The sequence below is a fragment of the Abramis brama genome (assembly GCF_963993115.1).
Source record: "Abramis brama genome assembly, chromosome: 2".
Classification (NCBI taxonomy): domain Eukaryota; kingdom Metazoa; phylum Chordata; class Actinopteri; order Cypriniformes; family Leuciscidae; genus Abramis; species Abramis brama.
Genome location: NC_139964.1, coordinates 43,390,753 through 43,406,788, shown reverse-complemented (window position 1 = coordinate 43,406,788; position 16,036 = coordinate 43,390,753). Strand labels below are relative to the sequence as shown.

The window sequence follows — 16,036 nt, the reverse complement described above, 5'->3', positions numbered from 1 at the left end:
AAGATGTCACATTGGCACATAACATTGTTTTTGTACACAGCTGTTTAAACTAGAGCCGAATACATTCAGCATGTACTCGCAGCTGATTAAAATGTAAAAAGAAATAAAGCACAAGTTTTTCTTTTTTTTTCTTTCTGCATACCAAAATATACAGGGTTCCCGCTGTCATAGAAACTCTGGGAATTTTACAATTATGATATTCAGGCTGGAAAAAGTTTTTTTTTAATATATATTCTTAAATTTTTACTTGTGCTCTGTCCTAAAACATTTAATCTGAGCCTTGCTGCACCAGATTCAAAACATGGTGAAGAGTTTAGATATGTCATCATGCATGGCCAATAAGAGACAATGCCATTCCAGTCGTCTGCCCATTTTAGGATTTTTGTTTTCAGGTTATAATTACTTATAGTATAATAATAGTTGATACAGCGGTCTTTAAATCTGATGCTCAGAACAAATTGTCAGTGGTTCTGATTATATTACAATGTTTAACACTAAGAACAAATTTGGATAATCCCTTGAACTCTACAAAGTATTTAATATAGTTTTCAGCCAAACTTTCATGAGCATTTGTTCTTATCAAACAATGAAGTCAAAAATCACACAAGTGTCAATTTCAGAGGATAAATGTTTGGGCATGTGAATTTGGTTTTATATAAATTAATTTCACTGAAGGCATTCACAAAATCTCACACTTTTCTATGGAAAAGCTAATTTCTAATGATTGTTTACTGAACAAAAAAGTAACAAAAAACAAATTTCTTAAAATATTCATATTTAAAATGTAATACTCATATTCTGTTTTCACTGAAAATGAATCCAGATGGATGACACAACAGTACTGCTCAAATGATAATTCTACAGTTTATCACAGATTGTAGAAAATGGTGTATTAGCTAGTTTATTAAAAAAAGCAAAAACTACTGATGTAAACAAAAAGAAACTACTAAAACCCTTTCATATCAATTTCTTTCACTTGTGCATTCACTCAAGGCTCCCCTGAAACTACCTTGTAGCTGATCTGAAAAGCTTTTCATTTAATTTTTGCTAAGTACTCTGCTTCTTGGTCCACAGGTGTCAGCGGTCAAGCCTGGGTTTTTTGGCCACTGGTTCCGATTCAGGAACAGGTACACTAACCCCAGGGATCTGGAAAAGGCATAAATACAAAACTATATTTTAGTGACATTTAAAAAGTTAATTTACTTTATTTCTACATTGTTTCGACCTGTTGACCTAACTTCTATCTAGAGATGTAGCTTATAATAATCAACAAATAAACCCAGGGAGAGATATCACTACAAATATACCATAAACAAAGGGAAATAAGGGATAAATGAGCACTAGGATGGTCTTTATTGTAAAAACAAAATAAACAAAAATTCTAACTTAAATCAATATTTACTGTCCATTTATTACGTATTTGGTTGGGTTATAAATCCCTTAATTATTGCAAAATGACCCTCTATGATAGAAGACACCTGATGAGTATTATAATAGCCATTTACTGTATGAATCAACTGAAAAACTATTGATGAGTTAAAATCCTTTTTTTGCATTTTAAGAATAAAGTGGAAAGTGATAAAAGCCATGAAACTTGTAGAGTGTAGGAGAGTGGTTAATTATAGTTTTGTGGACATAAAAAAAAGCAAATCACAGCTGCAACTGACCAGTCAGAATCATGTATTCAAGAGAGCCATGTAATGTGCTAGCAAAAACGTACCACTGGTTCAATGAGTGCCATTCTGATCCTCTGATGCTGGAGGTTGGAAGCATCGAGGCTAATTGTCACTTTGACTTTATCAAATATGTGGAAAGTGTGTTCTTCCACTTTGAGAGTGGGACCCTGAGGAGAGAAAACAGGTTCAACCTCAGAACATTCAAAGGATCAAGCAATATCTCATGAATATAACCTGAGCTAAGGCTAGCATTGCCTGGTTAAGGGCTGCGCAGACTGAGGTCAAGGTTTATGCGTACCTCAGAGTCAAAGTTGAGATGAGGACTGGGTTTGTCCTTGTTCTCAAAGAACACAGTGCCCTCCAAACCAAATTTAGGAATGAGGATTATGATGGCATTTTTTCTTACAAACAGAATGAAGCCTTCCTCATTTATGATTCCTTTATTCTTGAAAAACAGCTGTAGAGACGAGATGAAAGACACCATGTTAAAAAAAATCTGCAACAATTACGCCACACACCATTAGAGTCATGTTTTTTGGAGACGTGTTGATGTTAGTGCTTGCAGTTTACCTGAGTGTGGAATGCCACTGAGGCTCTCTGTGCATACTGGGCCATTTTGTGTCTGTAGTTGAGGTTGCTGCACAAGGCCGACTGCTTATGCTTGTCCATCAAATCTGGGTACGTGCTGTCTGCATTAATAGCCACCGCTAACAGACGGTGAACGATGATATCAGAGTATCTACAAAATAAATAAAAAAACAAGCATAAATGTTCAGTCAAGAAGGGTCAATTTATGAATAGGTGAAAAAAAGGTACATCATAATGAAGGTAATCCGTACGACCCCAGTGGATGAATCGATGTGTTTTTATATTTTTAACTTTTAGTTCACCCAAAACATGAAAGTTCTATCATCCTTGACTTACCCTAATGTTGTTCCAAACTCATAAGACTTTCGTTAATCTTCAAAACACAAAATAAATATATTTTAAATGAAATCTGAGAGATTTCTCTCCCTCCATTGAGTCTATTCACCCAAAACTCTTGATACTTCAAAATGTGCATAAACGTTACAATCATGACACACATCGAAAAATAAATCCATATGAATCGAAGTCTTCTGAAGAGACACAATCACTTTATATGATGAGCAGATTTAATTCAGGCTTTTATTGACATATAATTAAAAAAGTAATTGTGTGCACATCCCACCTTCTGGCAGGTGCAGGACAAAAAGAACTAATAAAGTGAAAAAGATGTGATGTCCGCAACACTGCTCTTTGCTCCCATATTTAATAAAAAATGCAATGTTTCGACCCTGCTGGGTCTTCTTCAGGCTTCAGTCTTCTTTTTGCCTGAAGAAGACCCAGCAGGGTCGAAACGTTGCATTTTTTATTGACATATAAACATTGATCAATTAAATTAAATCTACACATAATACCAAGTGATCGTGTCTCTGTAGAAGACTTGGATTAAACTGCTTGATTCATATGGATTCATTTCACAATCTTTTTACGAATGTTTTGAACCATCGGAGTTTTGAGGGAATAGACTTTCAATGGAGGAACACAACTTTCTTTAATATCATTAATATCTTTTTTAGATTTCATTAATATCTTCATTTGTGTTTTGAAGTTAATCAAAAGTCTTATGGCCTTGGAATGACATGAGTGATTAACTGATGACAGAATTTTCATTTTTGGGAGAGCTAACCCTTTAACTATAAACCATCGCTTCCTGCCAAATGTCATACTTGGTTTCATGCGAGGGTCAAGTTTACTTTGATTTAAAGAAAGTGTGTTTTGAAGCACTGGTCCTCTGTGCTTCTGTGTAATGTCCCAGTTCGCAACATGCTTAGGTTTACGTCAAGGATAAACTCTCTTTTGAATGCAAGTAACAACCTCGTAAATGCAAGTATGACAGCTTGTCGGCAGCAATTGTTAAAATAAGTTTTAAATATTAGTATTTTTATACAAAGACCTATCGTTTTGCTTCAGCAGACACAGATTCATCCACTGGGATAGTATGGATTACCGTCAATGTGTTCATCTGAAGAAAGAAAGGTATACATCTAGGATGGCATGAGGGGAAGTAAATCATTTTTGGTTTGACTATGCCTCTAAATTGATTGAATACAACAATTTTACAGGGACTAGTCTGTCTCACCTTCTGATGGGTGATGTGAAGTGTGTGTAAATGGGTGATGCCAAGCCATAGTGGTGGAAATCATTGTCCATGCCAGAGCAGAAATACACAGCCTGCATCATGCAGCGGGTGGCCAGAATCCTCAGCAGAGTGTTGAAGTATGGAAAGCTCTCAGTCGTTGCATTGTTCAGGGAATCAGCTAAAGCTTTGGCTGAATCTGTATGGATGTCGAGGTCCTGGAGAAAAGGAATGACAAGGCAAAAATGTCAATAAAACTGACCAAAATGCTGCACTTATTTAAAATGTGAGATGATTATACCTCTGTAGATGGGTCATATCATGAAAAAGTTTGGGATGCCCTGACTAACACAATACACAAATATACATTGCTCGCCACCTACTTGTTTACAGACCCTGATATAGTTATTAACCTTTGCTCAGGGGTAAAAATAAGTTTGAAATGGCTTTGCAATGGTATATTGTTTGCAAACATTAGGACACTGCCCATGCTGGGAGCCCTTTAGATTTGCATGTAAATATTTGCTACTTCTCAATAGCTCAACAAAATCGACAGCAATGAGAAAAGAACAAATTTAAAAAGGTATCTGATTATAGGGATGAGAGTATGTTTGCACCAGTTCTGCAATTAAGTGTATTCATATTTTTGTCCCAGTGTCTAATCTCGACCAACCGAGTCAAATTAAACTGAAAAGATTTTCAAAGAAGGTGAAGCACCAGAGCACCCACATATTAAGTAATCATCATGGACCATTGGCAATTTGAAGATGTTTAACATGTGCAATGTTTATAGGGAAAATTAATGCAGAGCATCACTTTCGAACGTGTTCGTTCTTTGATTTCACTTCAAGTAAATCAGAGCCTTAATGATGTAACGTCTACAGCAGGCGTTCTCAACCCTGGTGCTGCAGAGTTTAGCTCCAACCCTAATCAAACACACCTAAACCAGCTACTTAAGCTCTTTAGGATTACTAGAGAGCTACTCAGGTGAGTTTGATCAAGGTTGGAGCTAAACTCTGCAGGAACAGTGGCCCTCGAGGACCAGGGCTGAGAACCCCTGCTCTACAGACTAGAAAAATACACTGACTTTAATCTTAATGAATCTTTTTGAATAAAACAAAAAAACAACTGGGATCAATCAAAACTAACATCACTGTTGTATATAGAAGGTCTTTACAAGGTAAAAAGTGCCCATGAAAATCAATTCTAGTTGACAAATATGGGGAATATTGTCCTGCTTGAATTGGTTTTCAAGGGCACTAACTAAATAAAACAAAAAACTTCTGACATTGGCTTGATTTAATGATGGTGTTTGTGCACTTGGTAAGTTAGTGGTATAATTTCCACAGCCAAAACCCAAAAGAAGCCCTTCTACATAATAGGTAGGTGTGCGTGGAGGCTCCGCCTTCTTTGACATGGAAATCTTTCTTCTGTTCAGTCCGTTGAGGTCAGACGCAAGTAAAAACATGAACACACTAAAGAGAGCAGCTTTGTAATAGAAACTGAAGTCCTAATTGAAAGAGACACTGAAACTGTTTTTTCATGTTTAAGACAGTAAAGCTGCTTGCTTTAAAGTAATATATTGTATAAGAGTTCTGAATTGTAGAGCTTGTGCTCAGATGCTTCTTTACTGCTGTTTGCTTACTGCTGTCATTTTTGTTGTGTGTTAAATTTGTTATTGAGAAGAAAACACACAGCACATATAACATCATCTAAACACATCCAGATGTTAATAACAGTATAGCTGCAAAGGTGTGTAACTTTGCCGTGAGTATACTGGGGCCTTACATTTTTTTGGATTATATAAAGAAGAAACATAATACAAAGAACATCCACTCACCCTTGACTTTGCAGCCTTGATGAGGATGTCATAGTTGGATGGTGGTGGTGCAGGGTGTTTCCTCAGTAGGGCACATTCTGAGAACTCATCATAGATCTTCTGCGCTACAGAGATATTTGCCAACAACATGAACTCCTCCACCATAGAATTAGTCTCCCTGGGGAAATATGTAAAGGTCATGTACAACTTTATTTCAATGGTCCACTTTAGACATTCTACTAATTATAAGTAACTTTGCAACTACATGTCAACTTCCAGTCATTAGAGTATTAGTAGACTGTCTGCTTAATATCTGTTAACTTTTTATTTTGATGGTCCACCCAACAAACATTATACTGACTATAAGTAACTTTGCAACTATGTCAACTTATTCTACTAGCTCAAACCCTAACCTAACAGTCTACTAATAGAATGTCTAAAGTGGACTCGAAATAGTGTAAACTGTGGTGGATTTTTAATAGATAAAATAGTAAACTGTATATCAAACTAACCATGTCTCTAACATCTAACCTTACTTCCTTTTTCAGGCCTAACATGATAACACTTTGAAACACAATGTCCTAAAACGTTCTGTCCTGTGTTTTTGAATGTTGTATGTTGTGTTGCCATACCCCTTTTACTTTGGTTGTGTATAAATAACAAATTTGGGAATTGAAACTAGACAGATGACTAAATTTGAACCTTGTGATTAACAATGAAGTAATCATTAAAACAAAGTTTGCTTTATCTGGTAACAGAAGGGTTTGTCTATGAAAACCAATCAAATTGTGGGGAAATTATGTAATGCAGTATGACATTTTTGCCATACCTCCTTATTCTATAAAAACTGTTCTATTCTTTTAGCTGGTGGGATTCTCAATGGAATTTGTCAGAGATCCTCCGGCCTTGCTTCTTCTTGGGGGAAATTCTCTGAGAAGAAGCAAGGCGAGAAATCCTCCGGCCGTGATTAAAGCATTTAAAGGACATTTGCTAGGGTCTGTTTGTTGATTATTCCTGCGCAGGAAGTAAGCTAGTTATGGGAACAGGTATTAGACTCAGCCGCCGTCGATGTGTAGACGCGCTAGAGTATAGGATTAGACTCATGTGCGCTAGAGTATAGGGTTAGACTCAGCCGCCGTCGATGTGTAGACACGCTAGAGTATAGGATTAGACTCAGCCGCCGTCGATGTGTAGACGCGCTAGAGTATAGGCTTGTACTCAGCCGCCGTCGATGTGTAAACGCGCTAGAGTATAGGGTTAGACTCAGCCGCCGTCGCGCTAGAGTATAGGGTTAGACTCAGCCACCGTCGCGCTAGAGTATAGGATTAGACTCAGCCGCCGTCGATGTGTAGACGCACTAGAGTATAGGTTTGTACTCAGCCGCCGTCGATGTGTAAACGCGCTAGAGTATAGGGTTAGACTCAGCCGCCGTCGCGCTAGAGTATAGGGTTAGACTCAGCCACCGTCGCGCTAGAGTATAGGATTAGACTCAGCCGCCGTCGATGTGTAGACGCACTAGAGTATAGGTTTGTACTCAGCCGCCGTCGATGTGTAAACGCGCTAGAGTATAGGGTTAGACTCAGCCGCCGTCGATGTGTAGACGCGCTAGAGTATAGGTTTGTACTCAGCCGCCGTCGATGTGTAGACGCGCTAGAGTATAGGTTTGTACTCAGCCGCCGTCGATGTGTAAACGCGCTAGAGTATAGGGTTAGACTCAGCCGCCGTCGATGTGTAGACGCACTAGAGTATAGGTTTGTACTCAGCCGCCGTCGATGTGTAGACGCGCTAGAGTATAGGTTTGTACTCAGCCGCCGTCGATGTGTAGACGCGCTAGAGTATAGGGTTAGACTCAGCCGCCGTCGATGATTAGACTCAGCCGCCGTCGATGTGTAGATGCGCTAGAGTATAGGGTTAGACTCAGCCGCCGTCGATGATTAGACTCAGCCGCCCATCGATGTGTAGACGCGCTAGAGTATAGGATTAGACTCAGCCGCCGTCGATGTGTAGACGCGCTAGAGTATAGGGTTAGACTCAGCCGCCGTCGATGTGTAGACGCGCTAGAGTATAGGGTTAGACTCAGCCGCCGTCGATGTGTAGACACGCTAGAGTATAGGGTTAGACTCAGCCGCCGTCGATGTGTAGACGCGCTAGAGTATAGGGTTGTACTCAGCCGCCGTCGATGTGTAGACGCGCTAGAGTATAGGATTAGACTCAGCCGCCGTCGATGTGTAGACGCGCTAGAGTATAAATATTATAGGCCCAGGTAGACTTAGGTCAGATGAGATAGGTTTAGGGAAAAATCTACGACAAAACAAAGGGCACATTTAAACTTTCAGAATCCAGACAAAGACAGGAAACATTTATTATTCTTCACCATAAGAAATAACCAAAAAAAAAAACTAAAGAAAACATAGCATATTTTAAAGACTTAAAGGCAGAAAGAGGTATATGGAACTCACATCAGTTCTTTGGTCTGCAGATCTATGGGGTCATGCGTCTCACTGTCTATATGGAAACGTACTTCAGGAGAGGAGAGGGTCAGCGCTCTGAAAAATGGTAAAATAAGCAACCCTTACAAACTGTCAACGCAAAGGGTTAAAGTCTGCTTCAGAATCATAGTTTCAAAATTACAGATCTAGTTAAATGGAAATACCCTTTGTCAATCCTCTGGCCCTTTAAGATCTTGGCTAGTTTGTTAAGGCCCCGCAGGCTCTTTGTGATGTCATCATTCATGGTGGTGTCATCGATCCTCATCTGAGCTTCGGCATATGTAAGGGAGGCCTTACAAGACAAAACAACCCTTCCTTGAAGACCATCATAGAACATAGTTTTAAACACATTTTTTTCTCAAATTAGAGGCAGCATACCTTGGAGTTAATGATGCTCTTTGTGAAGTGAGTTTTGATGATTTCAGCTTTGTGGTTCATCTCCCAAATACAAGAAAATGCTAACCTGAGTGTCAAAGTAAATATTAGACAGTGAAGGTTAAAGCATATTTAATGTGTAAATATATAATAAAGAGTTTACAAAGCATAATCACAGAGGAAAATGGTTTCATAGAAAGCACACCTCTCAACATTGGACCGCAGAGAGCACAAGTTGGAACTCAGAAGTTCAGGAACCATGTCAATTCTCTGTGGAAAGGAATGACTATTTATCACAAAAAAGTAATATGCACAAACAAAACAACTAAAAGATTAATCCTACACCTACCACTAAAAAGTTTGGGGTTGGATTTTTTTTAAAGTTTTTTTTTAAAAAGTCTCATGCTTCAAGGTTGTATTTATATGATAAAAATATACAGTAAAACATAGTAATAATATGAATTATTATTACAATTTAAAATAACCTCCTTTTATTACAAGTTAAAAACAGTTCTGCCACTTAATATTTTTGTGTAAACTGTGATACATTTTTTTCAGAATTCTTTGATGAGTAGAAATAATGACATTTAAAATATCTTTTATGTAACAATATAAAGGTCTTTACTGTCGTCTTTTATCAATTTATAGCATCCTTTCTAAATAAAAGTATTAATTTATTATTAAAAATAACACTAATAACCTTATAATTAATCAATAGTTAAACTAAACAAAAGGCTAATTTAAAATGAGTATTTCTGGTTATAGCTTTTGACCCAGCCAATCCATAATCATTTTTTTCCACAAACAAGTACCTTTCCACAAAGGTAGACTGTAGTGCCTCGGCTTGCTGCCTCTTGATCTAGTGCATTTCCTGGCCGAATAAAATGGCTGACATCTGCTATGTGAACGCCAACCTAAAAGAAAAGCATGCCATTCAGTACAAAACCCCAAAGGAACAGCACTACTACATTCCCTTTACCTTTCAAAATACTTTACACATACCTCCAAGTTTCCATTCTCCAGTTCCCGACAGTGAAGAGCATCATCAATATCCGTACAGCCAGGAGGATCCACACTACACACAAAGAGGTGTCTGAGATCTGCTCTGACCTTTAACTCCTGCAGGAAATCACAGATAAACATCAAGCCTTGAGCATTTCCAGTTGAGCAGTTATAATGAAACATTCTGACACAACAAAGCATGACTGCCCTACCTCCTCAGTAATACTCCAGGGCATCTTGGGAAGGAAGCTAAGAACAGCCTGAGAGAAGGGCTGGTGAGGAACATCATGTTCTAGGAGAAGCACCTCTGTCTCAGTCTCTTTATCTCCTGCAGTACCCAGGTTTTTAACAAAGTGTCCCTGAAAGACATGGAGAAAAATAATATAAAGTGATCTTGAAATGACCAGTGGAATTTTATCATCCAGGCTTCCAGACTCAAGCTATGTTTAATCATTCATTTAAAACAGTCTGTGTAAAGATGCAGAAAAAGTAGATATTAATACACAATATGCAGGATTGATAATCCTAAATAGCAAGCTTGCATCAAAACACTATAAAAATGCATCTCTGAGGGAAATCTGTTGTCTAAAACTCGAGTCAAATCAGCATGCCATTATTTGTATAAAGTGAAGAGCGTAAATGACTGACACTTACGTTTGGGTATCTGGAGTTTTTAGGCCAGCCATCTATAGCAACCATAATCCTCTGTCCAACCAGAGTTGCGGCTTGTCTAGTCTCGATTCGAATACGTGGGATTCGTCGGTCTGCTGGGGTGAAAAGGTGTCTTGTTGCCTGGTGTTAAAGTTCAAAACAGTTCATTAATGCAGCAATGCATCAGACAAACATCAAGGGATTAAGGAAAAAGAGATTCTTTATAAAAAAAAGAAAAAAAAAGCTAATTCCCCACCTAAGCAGTCATGTAATACTGATCAAAATACCGTGATTATATGAGCAAAACTGTATTATTGTTCATTTATCTGTTCAGAATAAGATTTAATAAGCATACTATTCTGTCGCCACATTTCAAACTTCATTAGTTCAGTTTACACTAATCACTTCATGTAACTCACATATATTTCATGTCATTTATTCCTGTAATGGCAAAGCTGAGTTTTCAGCATCATTACTCCAGTTTTCAGTGTCACATGATCTTTCAGAAATCATTGTAACATGCCGATCACTGTTACCTCTTTGATCTGTGACTGTGAGAGCATCCCACAGAAAGGCCTCCAGTTCCTCTTTATAATGCCCACCACTCGTCCAGTGGGCTTAAGAGCGCTAGACTCCGATGCTTCACTCTTCAGCTACAACACGACAGCAAAGAGTCACTACACACATTACAAAGGTGTCACACAAGTCACAAAAATTAGGGATGCACAATATATCGGCCATCATATCGGTATCGGCCGATATATGTTTGTTTTTAATGTTATCGTTATCGGCCCACTAAGAAAATGTGGCCGATATATTAAATCTGATAAATAATGAATTTATTCCCTTCAAGTGAGGATGCGCACTGTTCGCCATGATGGTTTTGAATTACTTGAAATATATATCACTTCAAATTCAGGAATATAAATATAGTTAAGTGCAACATGTGTTGTCATATAGGCTACATAAAATTGCAATGAGAAAATTATAATTGTGTGCTTGGGACAAGGCTTTTATTGGTCAAGGCTTTTGTTTTTGTAATCATGCTCTCAAAATTACATCAAAATTTAGATTTAGATTTATCGGCCAATATATCGGTTGTCATAATACATTACATTATACATAATACATTATTGAAATAAAGGGTTCTGATTCAACTACACATTGTATTTCGATACATTCTAGTAATTATATCAACTGTTGATCTTATGGGACTTATCCTACCTTATTCTCAGTCTCATCTTCCTCAGCATCTTCATCATTTGGACTATCGTCCAGCAGCACAACAGATGATGGAGCAACCCAGTGTTCTTTGGGTAGGAGTTCAACAGCCACTACATCCTGATGCACAGCCCGGTTTAAGTTCTGAAAGCCTCGAAGTAAAACCTGCCAGAACATATAATGTTACAAATGTTCTTAAAAATATGACAAAAATGACTAGAAATACATGAATAATTTATTTTATAAAATTAAAATAATCAATAGCTTGTCTTTCATCACGATAACCTGCCTACCTCATTGATATCCGACCCCTCTCGATGTATAAAGACCGTACCCTCCAGATAGTTATCTCTGTTGGCATGGAATGTGCCCTGAAGAAACGTTCCGTTCTTAATGCCAGTCTGAATCCTGGATAAGGGCAGGTGCTCTGGAAAGAGTAACTTACTGCCAGTGACTTCATTCTATAGAGAATCATAAAAAAAGACACAAGTCATTATATAAAACAATAAAAAAAATATTTACAAAAACGAAAAGCTTTCTTGATCATTCTTCATCGCATTATACGCACTTGATCATCAGCTGTCAAAGCAAGCCTGTCCACAAGCTCAGGATTGCCAATCAAGCTCTTGATATACTCTTCACCTAGAAAAGAATATAGAAATAAAACCTGCATTCAGTTTTAAATCTTAATTGTAACAATTATGCAAATATCCTTACATGAAGATTGAGGCTGTCAATTAAAATTTGCTAATTATAAATTAATGCAATCAACGTTCAAAAGTTTGGGTTGGTAAGATTTTTTTACTATGGCTGCATTTATTTAATTAAAATACAGTAAAAACAGACTACTTTAATATATTTTAAAATGTAATTTATTCCTGTGATAGCAAAGCTGAATTTTCAGCATTGTTACTTTTAGGTAAAAGAGCCAATCGCTGATTGGTAAAGTCAAGCGCTTCACTGCAGCTGCCGTTAGAAGCTCCGGTTCCCATAATAACCCGAGACTCGCGCTTAGGACTGCACATGAGCATTGACACATCTAGCCTGAAAAACGCTCGTTGAGCATAAGAAACAACATTTATGAGACAGTTCATGTCAGATTTTGTTGCGGATTCGAAATATGTTATTTAACTGTGAGTTCGGCAAGCAGTTTTTGAGATTTCAGGATTTCCCCATTCAAATAGATAGGATGTCCGAAATAGCTGCCCGGAGGCGTTGCAAATATGGCCGCCGAGTGAACAGACTTTCCTTGAAAGGGACTTTGGTACAAGTCAGAGCTCTGCGAGTTGTTTACGTTCATTATCACTGCAATGTTATATGCTTTGAGACATGAGGTCATTTAATGCTGTCTCTCGTGACGCTTTGCAGACTCTGCTCTGTGCGTTCATGTGTTTTTGAGGAGGTGTGGCTTTAGAGACACTCTGAAGGCATTTTCACTCTTATGTTTTCAAAGCTAGCTGGCTATTGCTAACCTCTCCAAAAATTGCCAACCCTAGCTTTAACAGCTGCTCAATATTTTTGTGGAAACAGTGATACTTTTTTCAGGATTCTTTGACAAATAGACGAGAATACTTTTTGTGCGCAAAAACAAACAAAAATAATGAATTAATTTATTCAACTATTCATTTTCTTCTGTGTGGGCCTCTGATGTGAGTTCACGTAGTGTAACAGCGCAGCGCTTCTGGGTTGCACGTCAGAACGTAGGCTCACTATTGGCCGACGCTGGTCATGTGTGTGATGCTGGCCAATAGTGAGCCTACGTTCTGACGTGCAACCCAGAAGCGCTGCGCTGTTACACTACGTGAACTAACATCAGAGGCCCACACAGAACAGAAGAAAATTAATAGTTGAATAAAGTCGTTATTTTGGGGGGTTTTTGCGTACAAAAAGTATTCTCGTCACTATTTTAACGATGTCTTTACTAACTTTTCTACCTTGCAGCCTATGAAGGAGTGAGCCAGCACTCAGATTTCATCAAAAATATCTTCATTTGTGTTCCGAAGATGAACGAAAGTCTTACGGGGTTGGAACAACATGAGGGTGAGTGATTACTGACAGAAGTTTCATTTTTGGGTGAACTAACCCTTTAACATGAACAATGAAATTCAAACTAACCCTAAACTAACCATAATAAAGACAGTACTTCAAACTTCCAGTGCCACATTGACATCAATAAAAAAAAAGAAAGAAAAAAAAAAGTCTTACATCTGTACACAATCAGATCACACTGCTCTGCCTTTTCTTTATTGGCCCGGTCATTGGTCAGCAGAACCACTTTCAGCGGGCCACCATCGGTCACTTTAGCCAGGTGATCGGTGTACCACTTAGCAGCGACACGGATGGCTCGATCATTACGATCATTAGCACTTTCCCCTTGCTCTCGCTCAATGAATGTCTCCCTTTAATCAAAGAGAATTATGAGACAGATGCATTCAAGAATGTATTCACGTTAAATCAAAAGCATGTCATGAAGGAACTGTTAAGACAAGCTTCTCAGGATGTGTTACCTGTGATGCTCATTAGTGAAGGTGTAGAAGTGCTTATCCTTCTCATGAATAGCATCCTTGATTCTTTTGTAGACCGTGGCGCTCCTGTGTCTGACTTCTTGTAAAACAGTCTGAAGAATGACGACGTTCCTGATCAGAGGGTCCACGAGGATGTCAAGCTGTGAGAATTGAATACCAAATCAGTTACGTCTCATGTAAGGCAAGACACTCCAAGCAAAACCATTGTTTTTTCAAGCATTGGTCAATTTTGAGATGTTGGGTTATTTTGCCCCATAAAATGTATTTTTTCAGACTAGTGGAAAGAAAATATACAAAAAACACATTTAAGTGTTTATTTTAATACATCTTATTTATGTGCTTCTGTCGATTTCAATTACAATAGATATGGCTGTTTTCTCAAAATCTCCACTTCAGTAGCACTTAAATGCACCAAACTGTTTTATTCCCATCTGTATTCTGAAGGTTTTTACAGAGGGGTTTCTTCATACAACATTTTATTCCTTAAAATATGGTAATTTATTTTTCGAGCTGTTGACATTTTTTTATATATTAATAAGTGAGTGATAAAAACAGATATCCCACATCCCCTCTGTAAAAACTTTGAATATGTCAACAAAATAAAAACAAGAATTTAGAACCTGGCTTTATTCAAATATTCTGCTTTCTGAGTTCTAGAAATGTACGCAAATCAGTGCATATTTAATTAGATGTGGCTTTATTTGCATATTTAAACTACATTTCAGAAAACTTGCAATGCAATAATTTATCTGTATACTGTGAATAATCAAGTTGGAAAATATGGTGATACATAGTATTTTTTATTACCTTACAAATTATTTTATCCAAAGTGACATGAACTTTGCAATTGCAAGATGCTTAGGATTGCAGTTATGATAATACGATTTTTTAGAGGATCACCTATACTAAGAATGCCTTTAACCTGCCAATAACTGAACAGACAATTCATGTGCAATAGGTTTCTTTGGTGCTTCGTGTTATGGCACACACTCACACTGACCTAAACAAGAAGTCATCTGATCTTCTAACATGCTGATATGACAGTTGATTGATTACAAAAACAAGTAAAAATGCATGTTATTGTTAACAGCGAATTGAAATGAGATTAAAATGAGTGACCATTTACCTGATGTAAAACCACATTGGTGTCTGGGATTAAATAGTGAGGATACGAGCACAGGTTACTCTCTATGCACGCGTCCTCTTGTAACACTGGAGCTTCATCTTTGCACTCCTTACAAACTTCACTTCCGCACCAGATGTCATCTCGGAGGTAATGTTCGCGCACTATTTTCAACACTCCACCAGAGCGGGTCTTCTTCACAAATGTTTTGGATTTTAACATGGTCCAAACTCTACCGACTGTGGTTTTGAGGAGCTGTTCCACCAAAACACACTCAGATAACCCACGTGTGTGTATACCAGTGCGCCAACTAAATATTATTCCGGAGTGATTCAGCGAGGCAAAGGGTTATTTACCTTATATCACTGCACTTAAAATGCACATATAAAACGACACAAATGTATTTGTTAAAACTGTACACTATCCGGAGGCTCCAAGCAGCCAGAGTGTGTTTTGTAGCTGTTCCCTTACAGTTCCAAACTCCCCGAAAGATACTGTCTGGCCATTTTGATGTTCACAATGGGGTGGAGTTAGAGCTGAGTTGGTCTCCTCTGTCTTTACCATATTACACCACTAGAGGAAGATACAACACTTATTATCCAAGACGATGCACGTCAATGTGTGGGAAGGGCGGCATAGCTAAAATGTATCATTTGACTTGTCTCAATGACCCCCCCCCCCCCCCCCCTTTTTTTTTTTTGTAATAGACACATTTACCTGAGAAAATCTATTATTTTGTCCCTGTGCTAAAACAGCTCCTGATTTGCTTCCTGAATGCGATACCGTTCACGGTTCACACTCCTGAACGAAGCAAAAGGCACATTTTGTTTTAGTACATTTGCAATGGAGCCTCTAAAAGCGTTTTGTGATGCCACAAGCCTCTTAAATGGCTCATTTAAAACAACATTAGGTCCTAATTCAATTTGAAGCTGTTTACAACATTCATTTGTTTTGTTTTTATGAATTGAATTACTATTGTTATTTTAATTATTTA

At 37.9% G+C, this 16,036-nt stretch overlaps 1 protein-coding gene across 1 annotated transcript; it reads right to left on the bottom strand.

Moving 5' to 3' along the window:
- Window positions 1-518: 518 nt before the first annotated feature.
- Window positions 519-15,341, bottom strand: dis3 (DIS3 exosome endoribonuclease and 3'-5' exoribonuclease). The gene is made up of 21 exons (XM_084107165.1): window positions 15,046-15,341; window positions 13,902-14,059; window positions 13,600-13,793; window positions 11,963-12,036; window positions 11,688-11,855; window positions 11,398-11,559; window positions 10,710-10,826; window positions 10,177-10,314; window positions 9,735-9,881; window positions 9,523-9,639; window positions 9,333-9,434; window positions 8,726-8,790; window positions 8,524-8,608; window positions 8,310-8,437; window positions 8,116-8,202; window positions 5,678-5,834; window positions 3,841-4,055; window positions 2,247-2,415; window positions 1,975-2,133; window positions 1,721-1,843; window positions 519-1,146 (listed from the first exon to the last, which is right to left on the bottom strand). Exons 1-21 carry the CDS (start codon window positions 15,262-15,264, stop codon window positions 1,078-1,080), a joined length of 2,853 nt encoding a protein of 950 aa, XP_083963291.1. The 5' UTR covers window positions 15,265-15,341; the 3' UTR covers window positions 519-1,077.
- Between the last annotated feature and the right edge of the window lie 695 nt (window positions 15,342-16,036).

Excerpts from the sequence above, each read along its gene's own strand:
- dis3 (XM_084107165.1), bottom strand. The coding sequence starts at position 15,264 with ATGTTAAAATCCAAAACATTTGTGAAGAAGACCCGCTCTGGTGGAGTG. Across the intron at positions 11,856-11,962 it reads CTTTGACAGCTGATGATCAA|AATGAAGTCACTGGCAGTAA; the intron begins GTGCGTATAATG and ends GATTCTCTATAG. Across the intron at positions 10,827-11,397 it reads AAGATGAGACTGAGAATAAG|CTGAAGAGTGAAGCATCGGA; the intron begins GTAGGATAAGTC and ends GTCGTGTTGTAG.